Consider the following 19,418-nt stretch of genomic DNA (forward strand, 5'->3'; position numbering starts at 1 on the left):
TTGGAGTCCCCCTGTGGTAAATTCAATTGATTGGACATGACTTGGAAAGGCACACACCTGTCGATATAAGGTCCCACAATTGACAGTGCATGTCAGAGCAAAGACCAAGCCATGGGGTCGAAGGAATTGTCCGTAGAGCTCCGAGATAGGATTGTGTCGAGGCACAGATCTGGGGAAGGGTACAAAAACAATTCTGCAGCATTGAAGGTCCCCAAGAACACAGTGGCCTCCATCATTCTTAAATGGAAGAAGTTTGGAACCACCAAGACTCTTCCTAGAGCTGGCTGCCTGGCCAAACTGAGCAATCGGGGGAGAAGGGCCTTGGTCAGGGAGGTGACCAAGAACCCGATGGTCACTCTGATAGAGCTCCAGAGTTCCTCTGTGGAGATGGGAGAATCTTCCAGAAGGACAACCATCTCTGCAGCCCTCCACCAATCAGGCCTTTATGGTAGTGGCCAGACGGAAGCCACTCCTCAGTAAATGGCACAACAGCCCTCTTTGAGTTTGCCAAAAGGCACCTAAAGACTCTCAGACCATGAGAAACAAGATTCTCTGGTCTGATGAAACCAATATTGAACTCTTTGGCCTGAATGCAAAGGGTTACTTCTGGAGCCAACCTGGCACCATCCCTACGGTGAAGCATGGTGGTGGCAGCATCATGCTGTGGAGATGTTTTTCAGCGGCAGGGACTGGGAGACTAGTCAGGATCGGGGCAAAGATGAACCGAGCAAAGTACAGGGAGATCCTTGATGAAAACCTGCTCCAGAGCGCTCAGGACCTCAGACTGGGGCGAAGGTTCACCTTCCAACAGGACAACAACCCTAAGCATGCAGCCAAGACAACACAGGAGTTGCTTCGGGACGTGTAAAGATCCTTGATCTTCCAGAGCCGACTAATCAAGACTGGTCAAGCTCAGTTTTTACCATGACTTGTCAATACTGAGCTTCTACTTCTTATTAAAGATATTTTGACTTACTGTACATGTACACATTCGGAAAGTGGCCATTTTACGCAGTGGTAAAGGCTATTGCACAATGCACACACATACTGTATCTATCTGAGAACTAATATTATGGGGGGGTAGAAGTGATTCACTGAGGTGCGGCCTAGAACCACAAATAGCAGCAAAGTTAACCGAAAACGATGCTCACTTGTTCTGCCACAACAGCAGAATGTCTTGAGAACACCTGCTCTTCTATGACAGACCAGGTGAAAGCTATGATCCCTTATTGATGTCACTTGTTAAATCACTTCAATCAGTTTAGATCAGGGCTGCCCAACCCTCTTCCTGGAGATCTACTGTCCTGTAGGTTTTCAGTCCAACCATAATGTAGCATATCTGATTCAGCTAGTTAAGGTCTTGTTGAGCAGCTAATGAGTAGAATCAGGTGTGTTAAATTAGGTTTGGACTGAAAACCCACAGAACGATAGATCTAGATAATATTTAAGTGCCTTTGAACGGGGTATGGTAGAAGGTGCCAGGTTTATCAGTTTCACTGTGTCAAGAATTGCAACTGTCGTGGAAATTCTAACCAGAAAGGAAGAGAGACTGTAGATTCTTCAAACAACAATTTTATTATATGATTTACAAATCTGGAGCAATTAACATCATCACTCAATGGTGCAGAGCGAAGGCTCAACGAACAAGAGTTGGGTCTCAGCTTTTATAACCTTTGTCTACGTGGCAGTTTAGCAAGTGTGTGAGATCATGATGGGAACAGAGTACAAACAAGTGATAACGCTAGTCTATCTAGCTGCTGCTGCTGCTCAAGGTAGCCTCTGTTCTCTTCATATCGCCACACAGCTGTGCCCTTGAAAGATACGAAAATAACAGGATGGACCAAAAACTGGTCACTCTCAGACAGCCCTTTGTCTTTGGCCTTGTGACTAAGTTACACAAAGACAAGAGTGGAAAAATACTAGCTTCTTCTTACATTACAGAAATAGACAATGGAAAAATACAGGTTGAAGGCTTATACAGCGCATATGTGTAACCGGTGTGAAATGGCTAGCTAGTTAGCGGTGCGCGCTAGTAGCGTTTCAATCGGTGACGTCACTTGCTCTGAGACCTTGAAGTAGTTGTTTCCCTTGCTCTGCAAGGGCCGTGGCTTTTTTATATGTGGAGCAATGGGTAATGATGCTCAGAGGGTGACTGTTGTCGATGTGTGCAGAGGGTCCCTGATTCAAGCCCAGGTATGGGTGAGGAGAGGGACGGAATCAAAACTTTTACATATGTATAACAGAGATTGTAATTTTCCCATCATACAACGCTGCTGGGATTTTCACTCAACGGTTTCCTTTAATACACAAAGTTAATTTGTCCCAATACTTCTGGTCCCCTAAAATGGGGGGACTATGTAAAGTGCTGTCATTTCAAAACAGTTCACCCGATATGGATGAAAATACCCTCAAATTAAAACGGACAGTCTGCACTTTAACCTCAGTCATTGTATCATTTCAAATCCAAAGTGCTGGAGTACCGAGCCAAAACAGCAAAAAGTGTCACTGTCACAATACTTTTGGAGCCCACTGTAAATTATATAGTCGTTCGGATTATTCTCAGAACAATAATGAGCCTTTTTGGCCATTTGCCTTTTAGCCATGCTCTACCACCATGCTATTGGCCATGGCTCATGGCTCTTTCAGCCTGTCACTATCAGCCTTTGCATTTTCACATGAACCCCAAACCTCTGTTTTAAAACGTATACTTCGACCGGATAGTGGAACTTAAGTCTCCTCTTTTACCTTTTCAAAGTCAACATGCTACTGCCAAATTACCGCTTACAATGAGAATTGTCCATTTACGCTCACGTTCAGTAATCCATTTCACTACCATTCACTATGACTGCATGCTTACTGATCTGTTATTGGCTGAAATAATCTATAATGTTTTGTGTTGCATTGTTATTAGGTTAAGCTATTGTCTTATGGCTGTGTGTCACATTTGAGGATTAAAACTGTTCTAAATGGTCTTCATCTCTTGTGCACTTGAACTCACTTGTACAGTTAATTATTTTATCATGAAAGAACAGTGCCTTTCCCTCCCCGAAATATCATGGCATCCCAATGTTCTGAATTATTTACAAAGCATATAAAGAAATATGAGTTCAACCCTGAAACATTATTCATAGATGATTATTTCCCACTTACATAAAATACATTATGCCATTTTTATTTTCTAATATTTTATTGACCGCATTAGTTTCTTGATGGAAAAAGGTTAAAACAGTTCTCCTTTGTACTTTCTCGTATCTTAATGAATACAGACAACATAATGCTTTGGAGAATCACACAATTCAAGTGGGGATAAGTGTCTTTTTCCTAGACATTAGGGGGGCAGTTAGCAGAACATAGTGGGCTACAGCAAATATGAACCGCAATGGTTTTGAAATTGCATAATACCAGTAACGTACTGATAACTGTCCAAGCTGTTATCCCCCCGAGTTGTAACATATTCACTTATTGTCCTCAAGGCAATTTGTTTTGGTCAGTTTCTCAAAGATAGGACAGAGAATGCTAAAAATGTGGAACAAAACACACAAGATCACGTCCAGTTTGAAACCTTTCTGATAGTGAAAGGGTTCACTTAGACTCCAGCCACACGCGTCACCGTCAATGTGACGTTCTACCACAGATATTTCCATTCACAAGATGGAATGAATGCACACATCAGCCGTCGAGAACTGAACCTCTGCAATTCTTGAGCTTGCCATTAGACACGACGCAATTGATTGATTTCAAAGGAAGCATTACCTCCATGGCTGATGGCAATGCTGGATCCCCAATGGCTGTAGTGTAGCAGGGCCATTACAGTACATGATTGAAGTTATCGTTTATTGGTAGCTGCGATGCTTCTCTGGTGTATTTTACAACATTGGTAGCAAGCTTTTGAGTTTGAGGTTTAACCACCTCCTTCCACACACTTAGACCTGTTAACTGTCCCTTGTTTGTTGAATTGCACAGCTGTATGCAAGTTTAAATTATAATTGTTGCTAATGGGCACCTTTTTTTTTCTCTTTCACATATGTCAATGAAAAGGTGAAGCGTGAGTTTGCAACAGGCTGAATAGAGAGGAATGTTTTACCACAGTAGAATAAGGGAACCAGATGTGTAACAGATCCAGTATGTAATCTAGTCTGAGGTTATTGTAACGGTGCAGTTGGTGAACACTAGTGCACATTGTGGCAGCAGAGCAGCAAGTGAGCGGCGCAGACTTGGCACGGGGTCATTCTCATCCAGTTTATCATCACTCCCATCACCACTATCTGTGCCACCCTCCCTCCCCTCCTCACCCTGCCTCTCCACCTCTCCCTCTCTCTCTGGTGTCTTTGGGCAAACCTGGAAGAACACCTCGCAGAACTCCAACCTGCGCAGGTCCCGCAGTGTCCTGCAGCTCCGTAGCACCTGCATCTCTCTCAACTTGCAGCATCTCAGGCGCAGGCGCTTCAGGTCCCTCAGACGGCTGGCGGACAGCAGGCCTGGCCCCACCTCCTTACCGCCGAGGCTTAGTTCCTCTAGGCCCAGCCAGCCCACTCCGAGCCCCAGGGAGGCCATCTGCAGCTGGGCGCCCGGCCGGCCAAAGTGCCCTATCTCCAGGTACTTGAGCCTGGAGAGCCCGTTTAAGCCCGAGTCAGTTTCTTGAGCGGCACTGCGCCTAAGGCCTTCTGCTGTGACACGAAGGACGTTGCGGAGCTCTAGACGGCTAAGTCTCAACCAAGACGCCAGACTCTGCAGGTGCTGGTCTGTGAAGGAGGGCACGTTATCAAGGACCATCGTCTCAATGGCGATCCCTGACAAGGAGGCAGGCACTTTCCCAGTTTGACTACGTCCCTGTTGCTGAGTAGCAGCTGTTGATGCCATTCCAGCTTGTTTCTCAGGACTGAGTGGGGTCTGGGTGAAAAAGCCCTGTGGCAGCTCGCAGCCACGCAATTCTAGGACCTGCAGTGTTGTGGGCAGGAGCTGGCAACTGTGCAAGCCTCTCAGGTCTGCATGCAGCAGGGAAAGACTGCGCAGACGGGGGCACCTGGAGGACAAAGCTTTGAGCCAGGACTCTGAGAGAAAGGCCCCACCTCTAGCAGAGAGCAGCAAGCCACGCAGCCGCAGGCATCGGAGCCCAGTGCCCAGATACTGGCGTAGTAGAACCCACAGCATGCGCGACGTCACCTGACCCAAAATGGACACCAAGGGTAGGAAGAGCAGTTGAAGAATGAAAACATCCAATGAGGGAGAGAGAGGGGGAAGAAACAATGCATCAGTGTTTGAGCCATGAATTGAAAGTTCTGTAGAGTTAGCTAGTCAACAGGTAGGAAATTGGCAGTGTTGGGGAGTAGTGAACTACATGTAGTTCAACTAGTAATTTAACTAAATTTTGCAGTAGCTTGGTGGTAGTTGAACAAAATTCAAATCTAGGTAGTGTTTTCAGTAGTCCATTACTTTTTTGCCATGTAGCTAACTACTGGAACTACACACTATGTATTTTGCTAAAATAAAGTATGGGTTAAGTAGACAATCATTTCCTTTCATTTTCAGCATTCAACCTTCCCAATTCTCACTTGAAACTGTTTTTGTGTTTAATAGGCAAAATTACAAATTCTGCTAACATATGACCCCAAAGTCATCTATCTTGCGATTTGTAGCCTGACATTTAAGATTTGAATATGATCATTTTCCACGAAAGTCACTTTTGTTAAGTAAACTATATTTGTCTTAAGGGTAGCTTTAGTGTAGTTTAACTTCTTCCAGTGTGAAGTAATTGGTAGCTTGGTAAACTATATATATTTTCAGAGTAACTTACCCCAACACTGGAAATAGGTCTACAATGCAAGTATCAACATTGCATTTTGTTGCTGAATGTGAGAGGCCTCAAACAGGTATTTATTAATAATAAAATCAAGTCTGCTGAAATATCATTGAATGTAGCTTGAACCTAATAGACATGGCTATGTGACAAAATGGCTGACGTCTTTAGACAGACGTTGTAGCCTCAAATCTTTTCATGCCGAGTCTTGAAATGGTCAGATCATCATGCAATAATGGACACCATTCTTACCCCTTTCCATGCAGTTAGATCAACAACTCGCCATAGTCTTTGGTCTTTTACAAGGCGTCTCCATCTCTTACACACCCTGCAAATACACCACATGAATGACATGACAAAGAGAAGTGTTCTTCAAGCTAACGTTACAGTTATTATCATGAGAATTGATATTGAGCACATCGACTTCAGCTAACTTGTTTTACCTTCCAGTTCGGATGAGCTCTCGCACACCTAAATATGATAAAATATCAATTAAAATGTTCTCTGGAAAGTAATCGAGGGTAGAAGTTCTGAAGTCTGCCATTTTGTAAACAAAAAGTACCGTCGAGTACACGGACAAAATACACCGACGTACTAAAGTTGCATTCAAGTAATAAACCCCGCAGAAACTGTTGCTAAAGTGACAACGTTCCTAAACGTTCTGATATACTCCATGCTCGAATTAGCACATTTTATGTGAGAGTACCAGATATATACAATGGCGTAACAATTATAAATAAGCATAACAACGGCATCATTTTCAAAGCATGTTTCACCAAAACTCGTGTTTTAATGCAGCAAACACTGCCCCTTAGTGTTTGAGAACAAACGCCTTGTTCTACTGGGCTTGCGCAGCTGTCAGTCGGACAAGATGGCGACGAGCAATGGTAGTGGAATGGAAGTGGATGGGGCAGGTAATAATTTCACTTAAAGCACAATTGATTTATCTGATTATGAAGGTTGTATAAATATTGTGTGGGTGCCAACTATACTCCTTTGTCGATGGTGTTAGCTCATTTAGCTTGCCATTATTTCGCGAATGCGTTCTCTAACGTTACTTCAGCGAGGCTACCTAACGTTAGTTAATTTAGTTAAGGTGGCTGTCCAGTATTTGTGTGTATATTAACGTTACTGGTATATGCAATTTCAAAACAATTGCAGTTAATATTTGTTAGTTAGCAAACTAACTCAACCGCAGTCACATATTGATTGGTCCATCCGTATTACTTAGCTAAACATCGGCAATGTAAACAACTAGTTAAGGTTAGTTTATCAATTGATAGCTAGGTAACGTTAGCTAGCTAACTATTTTGCTTTCTTAGCTAGTTTAATTACAGTGCAGTAACTGGTCCTCCACACCTAGTGAGTATTTAGCTATAATTATCTAAGCTCTTAGTAAGTTTCATGATCACATCTTTTAACATGTCGTTTGGGATAGCATTGTTGAAAAATCATAGCTCTGATGAGTAGAATCAATGTCATCACTATACTCTTCCTGTGAAGTTATATTTCTAAAATCCACCCCAATTCAACTGCACGCTGATATTGTAACAATCGTCTAAAGAAAACAATATTATCCAAGACAAGATCACAAATGCTTTGTTTGCTCTGAGGCAGGTGGACGTGTTAAGGCCATATTAGCTACGTTTGGCTGTAGAGATGACCAACAGTAAAGGAAACCCACCCTCTCTCTCTGTCCCACAGCCAGCCCCAGTGTTATGGTGTCTGGGGTCACTGGCAGTGTCTCTGTTGCCCTGCATCCTCTCGTCATCCTAAACATCTCAGACCACTGGATTCGCATCCGCTCCCAAGAGGGGCAGCCCATGCAGGGTATGTGAGCTGATCAGTTTTCAAGAGTACAGATAGTTGTATACAGTCTTGCATTTGGCATGGAATAATGGACAAGGGGATGGGAGATTGGTTCAGTATATTGCTCTGTAAATGTCTTAAAGTTGAAATACTTTGAATAAAGTTAAGACACTAATTCAACTGGTTAAGACTCTACAAGAGAATCAATACCTCAACAGTGGGAAGGGAATCATACAAGGGAGAGGTTACAGTTAATGACACAATTTCAATGGGCTTTGCTATAGCCTATATGTGTATCCATTCCAATCAGCTGTCTTATGTTGCATTAAATCCTTTCCTTCTCACCAAGTGATCGGCGCATTAATCGGGAAGCAGGAGGGTAGAAACATTGAGGTGATGAACTCCTTTGAGCTGCTTCATCAATTGGTAGATGACCGAGCACACATTGACAAGGAGTATTACTACACGAAGGAGGAGCAGTGTGAGTCTAATTTCACTAACCTACCGTACAAAGAAAAGGTCAGATGCCACTTACTCCCCATTGATTACTGATGTTGGTGAAAGTGCAAGATAAAAAGTAGTGATGATGTGCAGTGCCGTGTCATGGTTTCCCACCATCTATGAAGTGGAAAAATGTAATAGTAGGGCTTGTACCTGAAGCCCTTGGTGTTATAAGTGGAACTGAACCTTAGTAGAAGCACTGGTCTAGGGTCAGTTTTGCCTTTTAGATCACAGTGAATAAGATTACATTAGTGGGGGGACCTGATCCTAGATCGGCATTCCTACTCTGCTTGATTCATACGACTCTTGACCTCTGTCTCTCAGTCAAAGAGGTCTTCATGGACATGGAATTCATACTGCACCTGACCTCATGACCTCTGCTTTCTTTCAGTCAAACAGGTCTTCAAGGACATGGAATTCCTGGGCTGGTATACCACAGGTGGTCCTTGTGACCAATCAGACATCCACATTCACAAGCAGGTAGGTGGAGCAAAGGAGACTACATTTATTTTCCATGAGGTTGGGTGTTTTCCATGGGGGAGAAATTAGAGGCATGATAAAAGTAACTTTTACTGTAATTGGTCAATGAATTGTTGTGATTTGAAAGATGTAAATGTCAGTCAGTTGAGGTTATTTGGCCAACTGTGTGCTGTTTCCTTATTGTCTTTTCCTCTTTTCACTTCAGGTGTGTGAGATCATTGAGAGTCCTCTCTTCCTCAAGCTCAACCCGATGACCAAACACACAGATGTGAGTTTCTCATTTGGATTTTTAAATATCATTTAAATATATATATTTTTAATGTTGAAAACATTATTCTTAAATTACATTGTTAGTTACTTTTATGTCAGACAGTTACATGGCTTTGATGCAGTAAAAATCGCTTCTCTACATATGGTAATTGAAGCATATGTCCTGTCTCCCCCAGCTCCCTGTCAGTGTGTATGAGTCTGTCATCGACGTCATCAGCGGAGAGGTAACTCAAGCTCTCCTACCACATATACACACACACACCAGGATTTCCGTTAGGAAAATGTGGCACTGGACAACGTGACAGGGAAGATTTTAATTTACCGGCCATTTGAGAAATTTACCGGACCCATATGCATTGGGTGCATAACTCATTAGAGCGTCCAACCACGGTGCTCAGAATTACAGAAATCACATTTAGATTATGGTAATTCATCTTAACAGAACATGCAACTCCAGTAATGAAGCGGCTTATAAAACGTAATTTTCAAACATTTGCCAAAATGCAATTTGCGGTAAAAAACACCATTCTAAACAGCTCACCTGATGCCAGCGGTATATGACAGAGATTAAAATCTCTGTTAGAAACGTAGAAAGAGGGTGAATGTAAAGATGTAACAACTAGGATGGGTTGCTAATATGACTAGGATTGTGCCTTTGGCTTCTGGACAACGAAAGAATATTGATATGAAAACCAAGAACAGGAGAGAAATGGAAGTCTTTCATAGGCAGCGCGCTTGGCAAAAGGCCTAGCTGATTAGTGATAAGCATCTAATATACAGTACCAGTCAAAAGTTAAAACACACCAAGGGTTTTTCTTTATTTTTTACTATTTTCTACATTGTAGAATAATAGTGAAGACATCAAAACTATGAAATAACACATATGGAATCATGTAGTAACCAAAAAAGTGATAATCAAAATATATTTGAGATTCTTCAAAGTAGGCACACTGCCTTGATGACAGCTTTGCACACTCTTGGCATTCTCTCAACCAGCTTCATGAGGAATGCTTTTCCTACAGTCTTGAAGGAATTCTCACTTGTTGGCTGCTTTTCCTTCACTCTGCGGTCCAACTCATCCCAGACCATCTCAATTGGGTTGAGTTCGGGTGGTTGTGGAGGCAGCTAAGTGCAAACCAGATGGGATGGCGTATCGCTGCATAATGCTGTGGTAGCCATGCTGGTTAAGTGTGCCTTTGAATTCTAAATAAATCACAGACAGTGTCACCAGCAAAGCACCATCACACCACCTCCTCCATGCTTCACGGTGGGAACCACACATGCGGAGATCATCCGTTCACCTACTCTGCGTTTCACAAAGACATGGATGTTGGAACCAAAAATCTCAAATTTGCTTTGGACTCATCAGACCAAATGACAGATTTCCATTGCTCTAATGTCCATTGCTCGTGTTTCTTGGCCAAAGCAAGTCTCTTCTTATTATTGGTACCCTTTAGTAGTGGTTTCTTTGCAGCAATTCAACCACGAAGGCCTGATTCACGCAGTCTCCTCTGAACAGTTGATGTTGAGATGTGTCTGTTACTTGAACTCTGTGAAGCAATTATTTGTGCTGCAATCTGAGGCTGGTAACTCTAATGAACTTATCCTCTGCAGCAGAGGTAACCCTGGGTCTTCCATTCCTGTTGCGGTCCTCATGAGAGCCAGTTTCATCATAGCGCTTGATGGTTTTTGTGACTGCACTTGAAGAAACTTTCAAAGTTCTTAAAATGTTCCGGATTGACTGACCTTCATGTCTTAAAGTAATGATGGACTGTCGTTTCTCTTTGCTTATTTGAGCTGTTCTTGCAATAATATGGACTTGGTCTTTTACCAAATAGGGCTATCTTCTGAATACCACCCCTACCTTGTCACAACACAACTGATTGGCTCAAAAGCATTAAGAAGGAAATACATTCCACAAATTAACTTTTAACAAGGCACACCTGATAATTTTAATGCATTCCAGGTGAATACCTCATGAAGCTGGATGAGAGAATGCCAAGAGTGTGCAAAGCTGTCATCAAGGCAAAGTGTGGCTACTCTGAAGAATCTCAAATATAAAATATATTTCGATTGGTTTAACACTTTTTTGGTTACTACATGATTCCATATGTGTTATTTCATAGTTTTGATGTCTTCACTATTATTTTACAATGTATAAAATAGTACAAATTATTGAAAATGTTATTATTGAAATTAAACTGTTCCACGAAAATGCGCATATGAAAATCATAACTGCCATGCAGATCGGAAGAAATTATAGGATAAATTGTATGCTTCCCTTAACTTGAAACTCACGCGCCGCCTATGAAGTCTTTATAAAATAATTGCATCCATGTTTTTATAGTCAAATTTTCAACAAAGATAAGACATGCCTCATAGTAAAACATTCAGGGTTCAAACAGTTAAGTATGTTTTGAAAATGCATACTGCCTCCAGCTCACTTTGTAAAGTGGTGGGTGATCTGCTGATAGCCTGCACTCTAAAAAGAAAAGATTCCTGGACCTTACATTAAAAGGGGTTCTTCAAATTGAAACTGTGGGGGAACCCCTTTAAGTTCTTTGAAGAACCCTTTAAAAGGATCCTCAAATAACCTTTTGGGGTTAATTTTTTAACTACCCCCCCCATCATTATTATTAATAATAAGCATAACAATAATAACAATTAACAATATCACAATATTTTTGTTCTGTGTTTATTATGATTTTAGTGGCAAAGCAGAATAAAAAATCTAAATATGAGGTAAACTCCCAGCAGAGCCCCAAGGCCAATGGGTATATTATTATTTTTTACGAGGTATATCCTCTCGTGTGTTGATGTTCTCAGTATCCATAGCCAGAATGATTTTGCAGCACATGATGATTGAACAGGTTTCCTGTTATATTCATCAGAGGTGTAGGGATGGTGAAGTCTGTCAATCCCAAAAATAGTAATTATACAGATGATTAACAAAACATGCACACAACAGAATTCAAATCTTGGTTTTTGTGGTAAATGTGAATGAAAAAACAACTGTTTTGATAATGGTTTTCATACACATACCTTGTCCATAATGTAGAGGCCTATGGGATATTCATTGACGAGGTAAGGAAGGAGGATAGTAAATGTGATCTACATGACATACCTTTGTATGCCTCCTCGTCTGTATACCTGCAGACACAGATACAAAAGTGAGCAGTTCCGTCATACAGCGCACCCAATACAGTGAGCCTTCAACATATTCTTACCTCTGTTGATTGATATCCATTGAATTGTGTCCATTTTCTGTTTTTAGAAAGATTTGCACAAATATGAAAAGATAGATGGTATCACCATTAAACAATATCAATTTAGATCATACAAGGGACAAACCTTACCTTAAATTGAGATCTTTACGTTTTTCAGTTAAGTGCCTGCACCTGCTGTCCTTTCAAATCCAAATGTTTCAGTTGGGCAGTTAGGTTCCTCAATGAACTCCACCTCCTATGGGGTTCATGGAATAACCTTTTGGGGGACATTTTCAGTGCCAAGAACCCTAAGGTTCTTCTAATAACTTTGAGGATCTTAGAAGAACCCTTGTTGAACCCCTAATGTTTAGTGTGCCTAGCATTGTTTTTCTCCCGGTCAATTTGGCCGGCAACAATTTTACTTATAGGCTTAGTTTCTAATTATATTTTTTTTGTTGCAATTACCGGCTAACGGAAACCCTGACACACAAACACCACTGTGATTAGTACTAGTGGCTGATTTGTTGCTTAGCTGTCCTTCTGACTTGCCCCATCCCAGGCCACCATGTTGTTTGCTGAGCTGGGGTACACTCTGGCCACAGAAGAGGCGGAGCGAATCGGAGTGGACCACGTGGCTCGCATGACAGCCACAGGCACGGGGGAGAATTCAACAGGTAACTATAGTTAAGGTGGTCTGTTAACAACCCCCCCCCCACCCCCCCAGTGGTCTGTCTGACAGGCATTTTTAAACACCCTCTCCCCATTATGTGTCTCTTTTCTGTTCAGTGGCCGAACATCTCATAGCACAACACAGTGCAATTAAAATGCTCCACAGCAGGGTGAAAGTCATCCTGGAATATGTCAAAGCAGTGGAAGCAGGTGAGAGAACCACTGTCTCTGTTGTGTGATGAAAGAATGAGTGACTCTGGAAAGAAGATGCTGTTACTAACAGATAGTTTCCAGCCATTGCTTTAAAAAAAAATGACTATATGGTCTTTCAACCCTCTCTCTCCTCCTCCTTGGTATATCCCAACTGTATCTTATCTCACCTGTTGTGTGTATATTCTTCCCTCATGCTCTCTCTTGTTAACTCTCCCCTTCTGATTTGTTACGACCCAGGAGAGGTGCCATTTAACCACGAGATCCTCAGAGAAGCCAACGCCCTGTGCCATAGACTACCCGTTCTCAGCACCATCAAATTCAAGACGGACTTCTATGATGTAAGTCGTCCCCACCTAGGCACTTGGCAAAACTCAGCTACTGGTGTGAACGTGTGCCTTTTGTTTTTAGATTATAGTCTTGGTAATGTGATAGTCTGCAGGATAGTTAACATACGTTGTTTTGAATGAATAAAACCTTGACAAAATTCCTTCTTTAAATCACTCAATAAGGGTAATGTAATGATTTGAGAACGCTTAGACAGGTTGGATTGGCACGGTACTGTAAAAGCATATTAATCTCCTTCTTTCTCGCTTTTTTCAGCAATGCAATGATGTGGGCCTCATGGCTTACCTAGGTACCATCACTAAGACCTGTAATAGCATGAACCAGTTCATCAACAAGTTCAACGTCTTGTACGATAGACAGGGCATCGGCCGGAGGATGAGAGGACTGTTCTTTTGAGCGACACCGAGAGAAAGCGAGTGATTGGAGGAAGAGATGAAGAGGTCACAAGCACTGCTTTTCCATTTGCTTGTCTGTATTTTATGTTAAGTAACACTCTTGACACACACACTCAGATACCAGTGAGCATTCAGTTTGTTTTCAAAGGTAGCAAATGCTAGAAGTGTCTCAAAGGCCTCTTGTCTATACCATAAAATCACACACAAACAGGAAGAAGGAAACCGTGTACATAATCACTCACATTCTCACTCGCAGTTTGACATTTGTGAATCCATGTACGTGAACAGAAATGACAATTTCCCCTTTTTCTTTGTTTTGTTGTAATAAATAATCTGCTGATTTTTCATGGGACTTTGATTTCTGTTTGTCCAATAAAAGTAAAATATGGCCATTTATCAATGAAAATTATAGCTAACAGATTCATATTCAGCACTACAGTAGTGCTTACGTCCATCTAGTTGACAGATGCGTAACATAACTGGTATTTGACGCAATTACTCAAGAGCCTTGTTTATACCTGGTGCTAACATGTGTCCTTTGTCCTGATCTTATTCACGTTATGATTGTGCCCACATTGTAGCCATTGCATCTACACATAGTAAATCAAATCTGTCCGCGTTGTGACCAGATATCCTGGCCCCTCCCTGTATGCAAATTATTTGACAAATACACTACATGACCATGTATGTGGACACCTGCTCGTCGAGCATCTCATTCCAAAATCATGGGCAGTAATATGGAGTTGGTCCCCTCTTTGCTTCTATAACAGCCTCCACTCTTCTGGGAGGGGTTTCCACTAGATGTTGGAACATTGCTGCTGGGACTTGCTTCCATTCAGCCACAAGCGCATTAGTGAGGTCGGGCACTGATGTTGGGCAATTAGGCCTGGCTCGCAGTCAGCATTCCAATTAATCCTGATGGGGTTGAGGTCAGGGTTCTGTGAAGGCCAGTCAAGTTCTTCCACACTGATCTTGATAAACCATTTCTGTATGGACCTTGCTTTGTGCATGGGGGCATTTTCATGCTGAAACAGGAAAGGACCTTCCCCAAACTGTTACCACAAATTTGGAAGCACAGATTTGTCTAGAATGTCATTGTATGCTGTAACGTTAAGATTTCCCTTCACTGAAACTAAGGGCCCTAGCCCGAACCATGAAAAACAGCCACAGACTTATTTCTCCTCCACCAAACTTTACAGTTGGCACTATTAATTGGGGAAGGTAGCGTGCTCCTGGCATCCGCCAAACCTAGATTTGTCTGTCGGACTGCCAGATGGTGAAGCGTAATTCATCACTCCAGAGAACGTGTTTCCACTGCTCCAGAGTCCAATGGCGGTGAGCTTTACACCACTTCAGCCGACGCTTGGCATTGCGCATGGTGATCTTAGGCTTGTGTGCGGCTGCTCGGCCATGGAAATCCATTTCATGAAGCTCCCGACGAACAGTTACAGTGAGGGAAAAAAGTATTTGATCCCCTGCTGATTTTGTACATTTGCCCACTGACAAAGACATGATCAGTCTATAATTTTAATGGTAGGTTTATTTGAACAGTGAGAGACAGAATAACAACAACAAAATCCAGAAAAACGCATGTCAAAAATATTATAAATTGATTAGCATTTTTATGAGGGAAATAAGTATTTGACCCCTCTGCAAAACATGACTTAGTACTTGGTGGCAAAACCCTTGTTGGCAATCACAGAGGTCAGACGTTTCTTGTAGTTGGCCACCAGGTTTGCACACATCTCAGGAGGGATTTTGTTCCACTCCTCTTTGCAGATCTTCTCCAAATCATTAAGGTTTCGAGGCTGACGTTTGGCAACTCGAACCTTCAGCTCCCTCCACAGATTTTCTATGGGATTAAGGTCTGGAGACTGGCTAGGCCACTCCAGGACCTTAATGTGCTTCTTCTTGAGCCACTCCTTTGTTGCCTTGGCCGTGTGTTTTGGGTCATTGTCATGCTGGAATACCCATCCACGACCCATTTTCAATGCCCTGGCTGAGGGAAGGAGGTTCTCACCCAAGATTTGACGGTACATGGCCCCGTCCATCGTCCCTTTGATGCGGTGAAGTTGTCCTGTCCCCTTAGCAGAAAAACACCCCCAAAGCATAATGTTTCCACCTCCATGTTTGACGGTGGGGATGGTGTTCTTGGGGTCATAGGCAGCATTCCTTCTCCTCCAAACACAGCGAGTTGAGTTGAGGCCAAAGAGCTCGATTTTGGTCTCATCTGACTACAACACTTTCACCCAGTTCTCCTCTGAATCATTCAGATGTTCATTGGCAAACTTCAGACTGCCCTGTATATGTGCTTTCTTGAGCAGGGGGACCTTGCAGGCGCTGCAGGATTTCAGTCCTTCACGGCGTAGTGTGTTACCAATTGTTTTCTTGGTGACTATGGTCCCAGCTGCCTTGAGATCATTGACAAGATCCTCCCGTGTAGTTCTGGGCTGATTCCTCACCGTTCTCATGATCATTGCAACTCCACGAGGTGAGATCTTGCATGGAGCCCCAGGCCGAGGGAGATTGACAGTTCTTTTGTGTTTCCTCCATTTGCGAATAATCGCACCAACTGTTGTCACCTTCTCACCAAGCTGCTTGCCGATGGTCTTGTAGCCCATTCCAGCCTTGTGTAGGTCTACAATCTTGTCCCTGACATCCTTGGAGAGCTCTTTGGTCTTGGCCATGGTGGAGAGTTTGGAATCTGATTGATTGCTTCTGTGGACCGGTGTCTTTTATACAGGTAACGAGCTGAGATTTGGAGCACTCCCTTTAAGAGTGTGCTCCTAATCTCAGCTCGTTACCTGTATAAAAGAAACCTGGGAGCCAGAAATCTTTCTGATTGAGAGGGGGTCAAATACTTATTTCCCTCATTAAAATGCAAATCAATTTATAACATTTTTGACATGCGTTTTTCTGGATTTTTTTGTTGTTATTCTGTCTCTCCCTGTTCAAATAAACCTATCATTAAAATTATAGACTGATCATTTCTTTGTCAGTGGGCAAACGTACAAAATCAGCAGGGGATCAAATACTTTTTTCCCTCACTGTATTGTGCTGACGTTGCTTCCAGAGGCAGTTTGGAACTCGGTCGTGAGTGTTGCAACCAAGGACAGACGATTTTTACGCGCTTCAGCACTCGGCGGTCCCGTTCTGTGAGTTTGTGTGGTCTACCACTTTGCGGCTGAGCCGTTGTTGCTCCTAGACATTTCCACTTCACATTAACAGTCCTTACAGTTGACCGGGGCAGCTCTAGCAGGGTAGAAATTTGACGAACTGACTTGGAAAGATGGCATCCTATGATGGTGCTGCCACATTGAAAGTCACCGAGCTCTTCAGTAAGGCCATTCTACTGCCAATGTTTGTCTATGGAGATTGCATGGCTGTGTGCTCGATTTTATACACCTGTCAGCAACGGGTGTGGCTGAAATAGCCGAATCCACTCATTTGAAGGGGTGTCCACATACTTTTGCATATAGAGTGTATTCTTTCAAAATAATATGTATTTATTTAAGACATATTGATGCCATAAGTCAATTGCAAGTCACCTGTAAATGAGTTTAGAGGGCAGGATAACTATGATTTAAATGATTTCACTGTCCAGATCCGTCTATACTTGTAAGATACAGTGAGGGAAAAAAGTATTTGATCCCCTGCTGATTTTGTACGTTTGCCCACTGACAAAGAAATGATCAGTCTATAATTTTAATGGTAGGTTTATTTGAACAGTGAGAGACAGAATAACAACAAAAAAATCCATAAAAACGCATGTCAAAAATGTTATAAATTGATTTCCATTTTAATGAGGGAAATAAGTATTTGACCCCCTCTCAATCAGAAAGATTTCTGGCTCCCAGGTTTCTTTTATACAGGTAACGAGCTGAGATTAGGAGCACACTCTTAAAGGGAGTGCTCCTAATCTCAGCTCGTTACCTGTATAAAAGACACCTGTCCACAGAAGCAATCAATCAGATTCCAAACTCTCCACCATGGCCAAGACCAAAGAGCTCTCCAAGGATGTCAGGGACAAGATTGTAGACCTACACAAGGCTGGAATGGGCTACAAGACCATCGGCAAGCAGCTTGGTGAGAAGGTGACAACAGTTGGTGCGATTATTCGCAAATGGAGGAAACACAAAAGAACTGTCAATCTCCCTCGGCCTGGGGCTCCATGCAAGATCTCACCTCGTGGAGTTGCAATGATCATGAGAACGGTGAGGAATCAGCCCAGAAGTACACGGGAGGATCTTGTCAATGATCTCAAGGCAGCTGGGACCATAGTCACCAAGAAAACAATTGGTAACACACTACGCCGTGAAGGACTGAAATCCTGCAGCGCCCGCAAGGTCCCCCTGCTCAAGAAAGCACATATACAGGCCCATCTGAAGTTTGCCAATGAACATCTGAATGATTCAGAGGAGAATTGGGTGAAAGTGTTGTGGTCAGATGAGACCAAAATCGAGCTCTTTGGCATCAACTCAACTCGCCGTGTTTGGAGGAGGAGGAATGCTGCCTATGACCCCAAGAACACCATCCCCACCGTCAAACATGGAGGTGGAAACATTATGCTTTGGGGGTGTTTTTCTGCTAAGGGGACAGGACAACTTCACAGCATCAAAGGGACGATGGACGGGGCCATGTACCGTCAAATCTTGGGTGAGAACCTCCTTCCCTCAGCCAGGGCATTGAAAATGGGTCGTGGATGGGTATTCCAGCATGACAATGACCCAAAACACACGGCCAAGGCAACAAAGGAGTGGCTCAAGAAGAAGCACATTAAGGTCCTGGAGTGGCCTAGCCAGTCTCCAGACCTTAATCCCATAGAAAATATGTGGAGGGAGCTGAAGGTTCGAGTTGCCAAACGTCAGGCTCAAAGTCTTAATGACTTGGAGAAGATCTGCAAAGAGGAGTGGGACAAAATCCCTCCTGAGATGTGTGCAAACCTGGTGGCCAACTACAAGAAACGTCTGACCTCTGTGATTGCCAACAAGGGTTTTGCCACCACGTACTAAGTCATGTTTTGCAGAGGGGTCAAAGACACAATGGGTCCCCCTGACTACCTCCGGAGGTGGTAAGGAAGATCTGATCACAATGAGTATTTTAATCATCTACAGTAAACCTGTCTAAAAATGTGGGCACAATCAGGATGTGGACAAGATCAGGAAAAAGGACTCATGTTAGAACCAGGTATAAACAGGGCTAAGATTTTAGTTATACTAGCATACATTTTCGTGTTGGTGACCCCAGCTGGTATCGACCCCACGTTCCTGGCTTAAAGGGAGCCTGTACTCAAGCCTGTACCCTAACTCAAGTTACACAAACGCAACACAATACAGAGACCCACAGGTTAAAACAAGTATATAAAGTCAGGTCTGTGGAGTCAGCATGGTTTTTAGGATTATTGGCCAGAGGTGACAATGTGTTTGCAGTTACCTGTCTTTTTGATGTAGTCTGGTACTGCTGTGCATGGCCTTAGGGAGGTACTGTGTGAGGTGCGTTAGACAGGAAAGGGGTGGAGGAAACAGAGTTATGACAGTTTCAGGTCAGCATTTATTTGGATATTAAAAGGCAGCGGATGTCAACATAATGACCCCCAGCCTGCACTTTTTCTTTAATAGCCCGCTTTTACCAGCCATGTGGCAAAGACAGGATTCAGCTTTCCTCCTCTATGGGATTTTATCATCCTCCTCTCTTTCAAGCTCTCACTGTTGCCATGTATATTCATTTTTGCCT

At 42.9% G+C, this 19,418-nt stretch overlaps 2 protein-coding genes across 2 annotated transcripts; one reads left to right on the forward strand and one right to left on the reverse strand.

Moving 5' to 3' along the window:
* Window positions 1-3,748: 3,748 nt before the first annotated feature.
* LOC121541167 (F-box/LRR-repeat protein 12) lies at window positions 3,749-6,433 on the reverse strand. Its single transcript, XM_041850150.1, has 3 exons — window positions 6,241-6,433; window positions 6,050-6,125; window positions 3,749-5,163 (listed from the first exon to the last, which is right to left on the reverse strand). Exons 1-3 carry the CDS (start codon window positions 6,339-6,341, stop codon window positions 4,132-4,134), a joined length of 1,209 nt encoding a protein of 402 aa, XP_041706084.1. The 5' UTR covers window positions 6,342-6,433; the 3' UTR covers window positions 3,749-4,131.
* A 135-nt stretch (window positions 6,434-6,568) lies between these two features.
* Window positions 6,569-14,030, forward strand: LOC121541174 (COP9 signalosome complex subunit 6-like). Its single transcript, XM_041850156.2, has 10 exons — window positions 6,569-6,711; window positions 7,502-7,627; window positions 7,956-8,087; window positions 8,499-8,587; window positions 8,793-8,855; window positions 9,034-9,081; window positions 12,623-12,737; window positions 12,850-12,942; window positions 13,183-13,283; window positions 13,546-14,030. The coding sequence occupies exons 1-10, from the start codon at window positions 6,669-6,671 to the stop codon at window positions 13,684-13,686; spliced, it is 951 nt and encodes a 316-aa protein (XP_041706090.1). The 5' UTR covers window positions 6,569-6,668; the 3' UTR covers window positions 13,687-14,030.
* The last annotated feature ends 5,388 nt before the right edge of the window (window positions 14,031-19,418 follow it).

The sequence above is a fragment of the Coregonus clupeaformis genome, chromosome 3 (genome assembly GCF_020615455.1).
Source record: "Coregonus clupeaformis isolate EN_2021a chromosome 3, ASM2061545v1, whole genome shotgun sequence".
Lineage (NCBI taxonomy): Eukaryota > Metazoa > Chordata > Actinopteri > Salmoniformes > Salmonidae > Coregonus > Coregonus clupeaformis.

Excerpts from the sequence above, each read along its gene's own strand:
- LOC121541167 (XM_041850150.1), bottom strand. The coding sequence starts at position 6,341 with ATGGCAGACTTCAGAACTTCTACCCTCGATTACTTTCCAGAGAACATT. Across the intron at positions 6,126-6,240 it reads GAGCTCATCCGAACTGGAAG|GGTGTGTAAGAGATGGAGAC; the intron begins GTAAAACAAGTT and ends GTGTATTTGCAG. Across the intron at positions 5,164-6,049 it reads ATCTAACTGCATGGAAAGGG|GTGACGTCGCGCATGCTGTG; the intron begins GTAAGAATGGTG and ends ATTTTGGGTCAG.
- LOC121541174 (XM_041850156.2), top strand. The coding sequence starts at position 6,669 with ATGGCGACGAGCAATGGTAGTGGAATGGAAGTGGATGGGGCAG. Across the intron at positions 7,628-7,955 it reads AGAGGGGCAGCCCATGCAGG|TGATCGGCGCATTAATCGGG; the intron begins GTATGTGAGCTG and ends CTTCTCACCAAG. Across the intron at positions 13,284-13,545 it reads TCAAGACGGACTTCTATGAT|CAATGCAATGATGTGGGCCT; the intron begins GTAAGTCGTCCC and ends CGCTTTTTTCAG.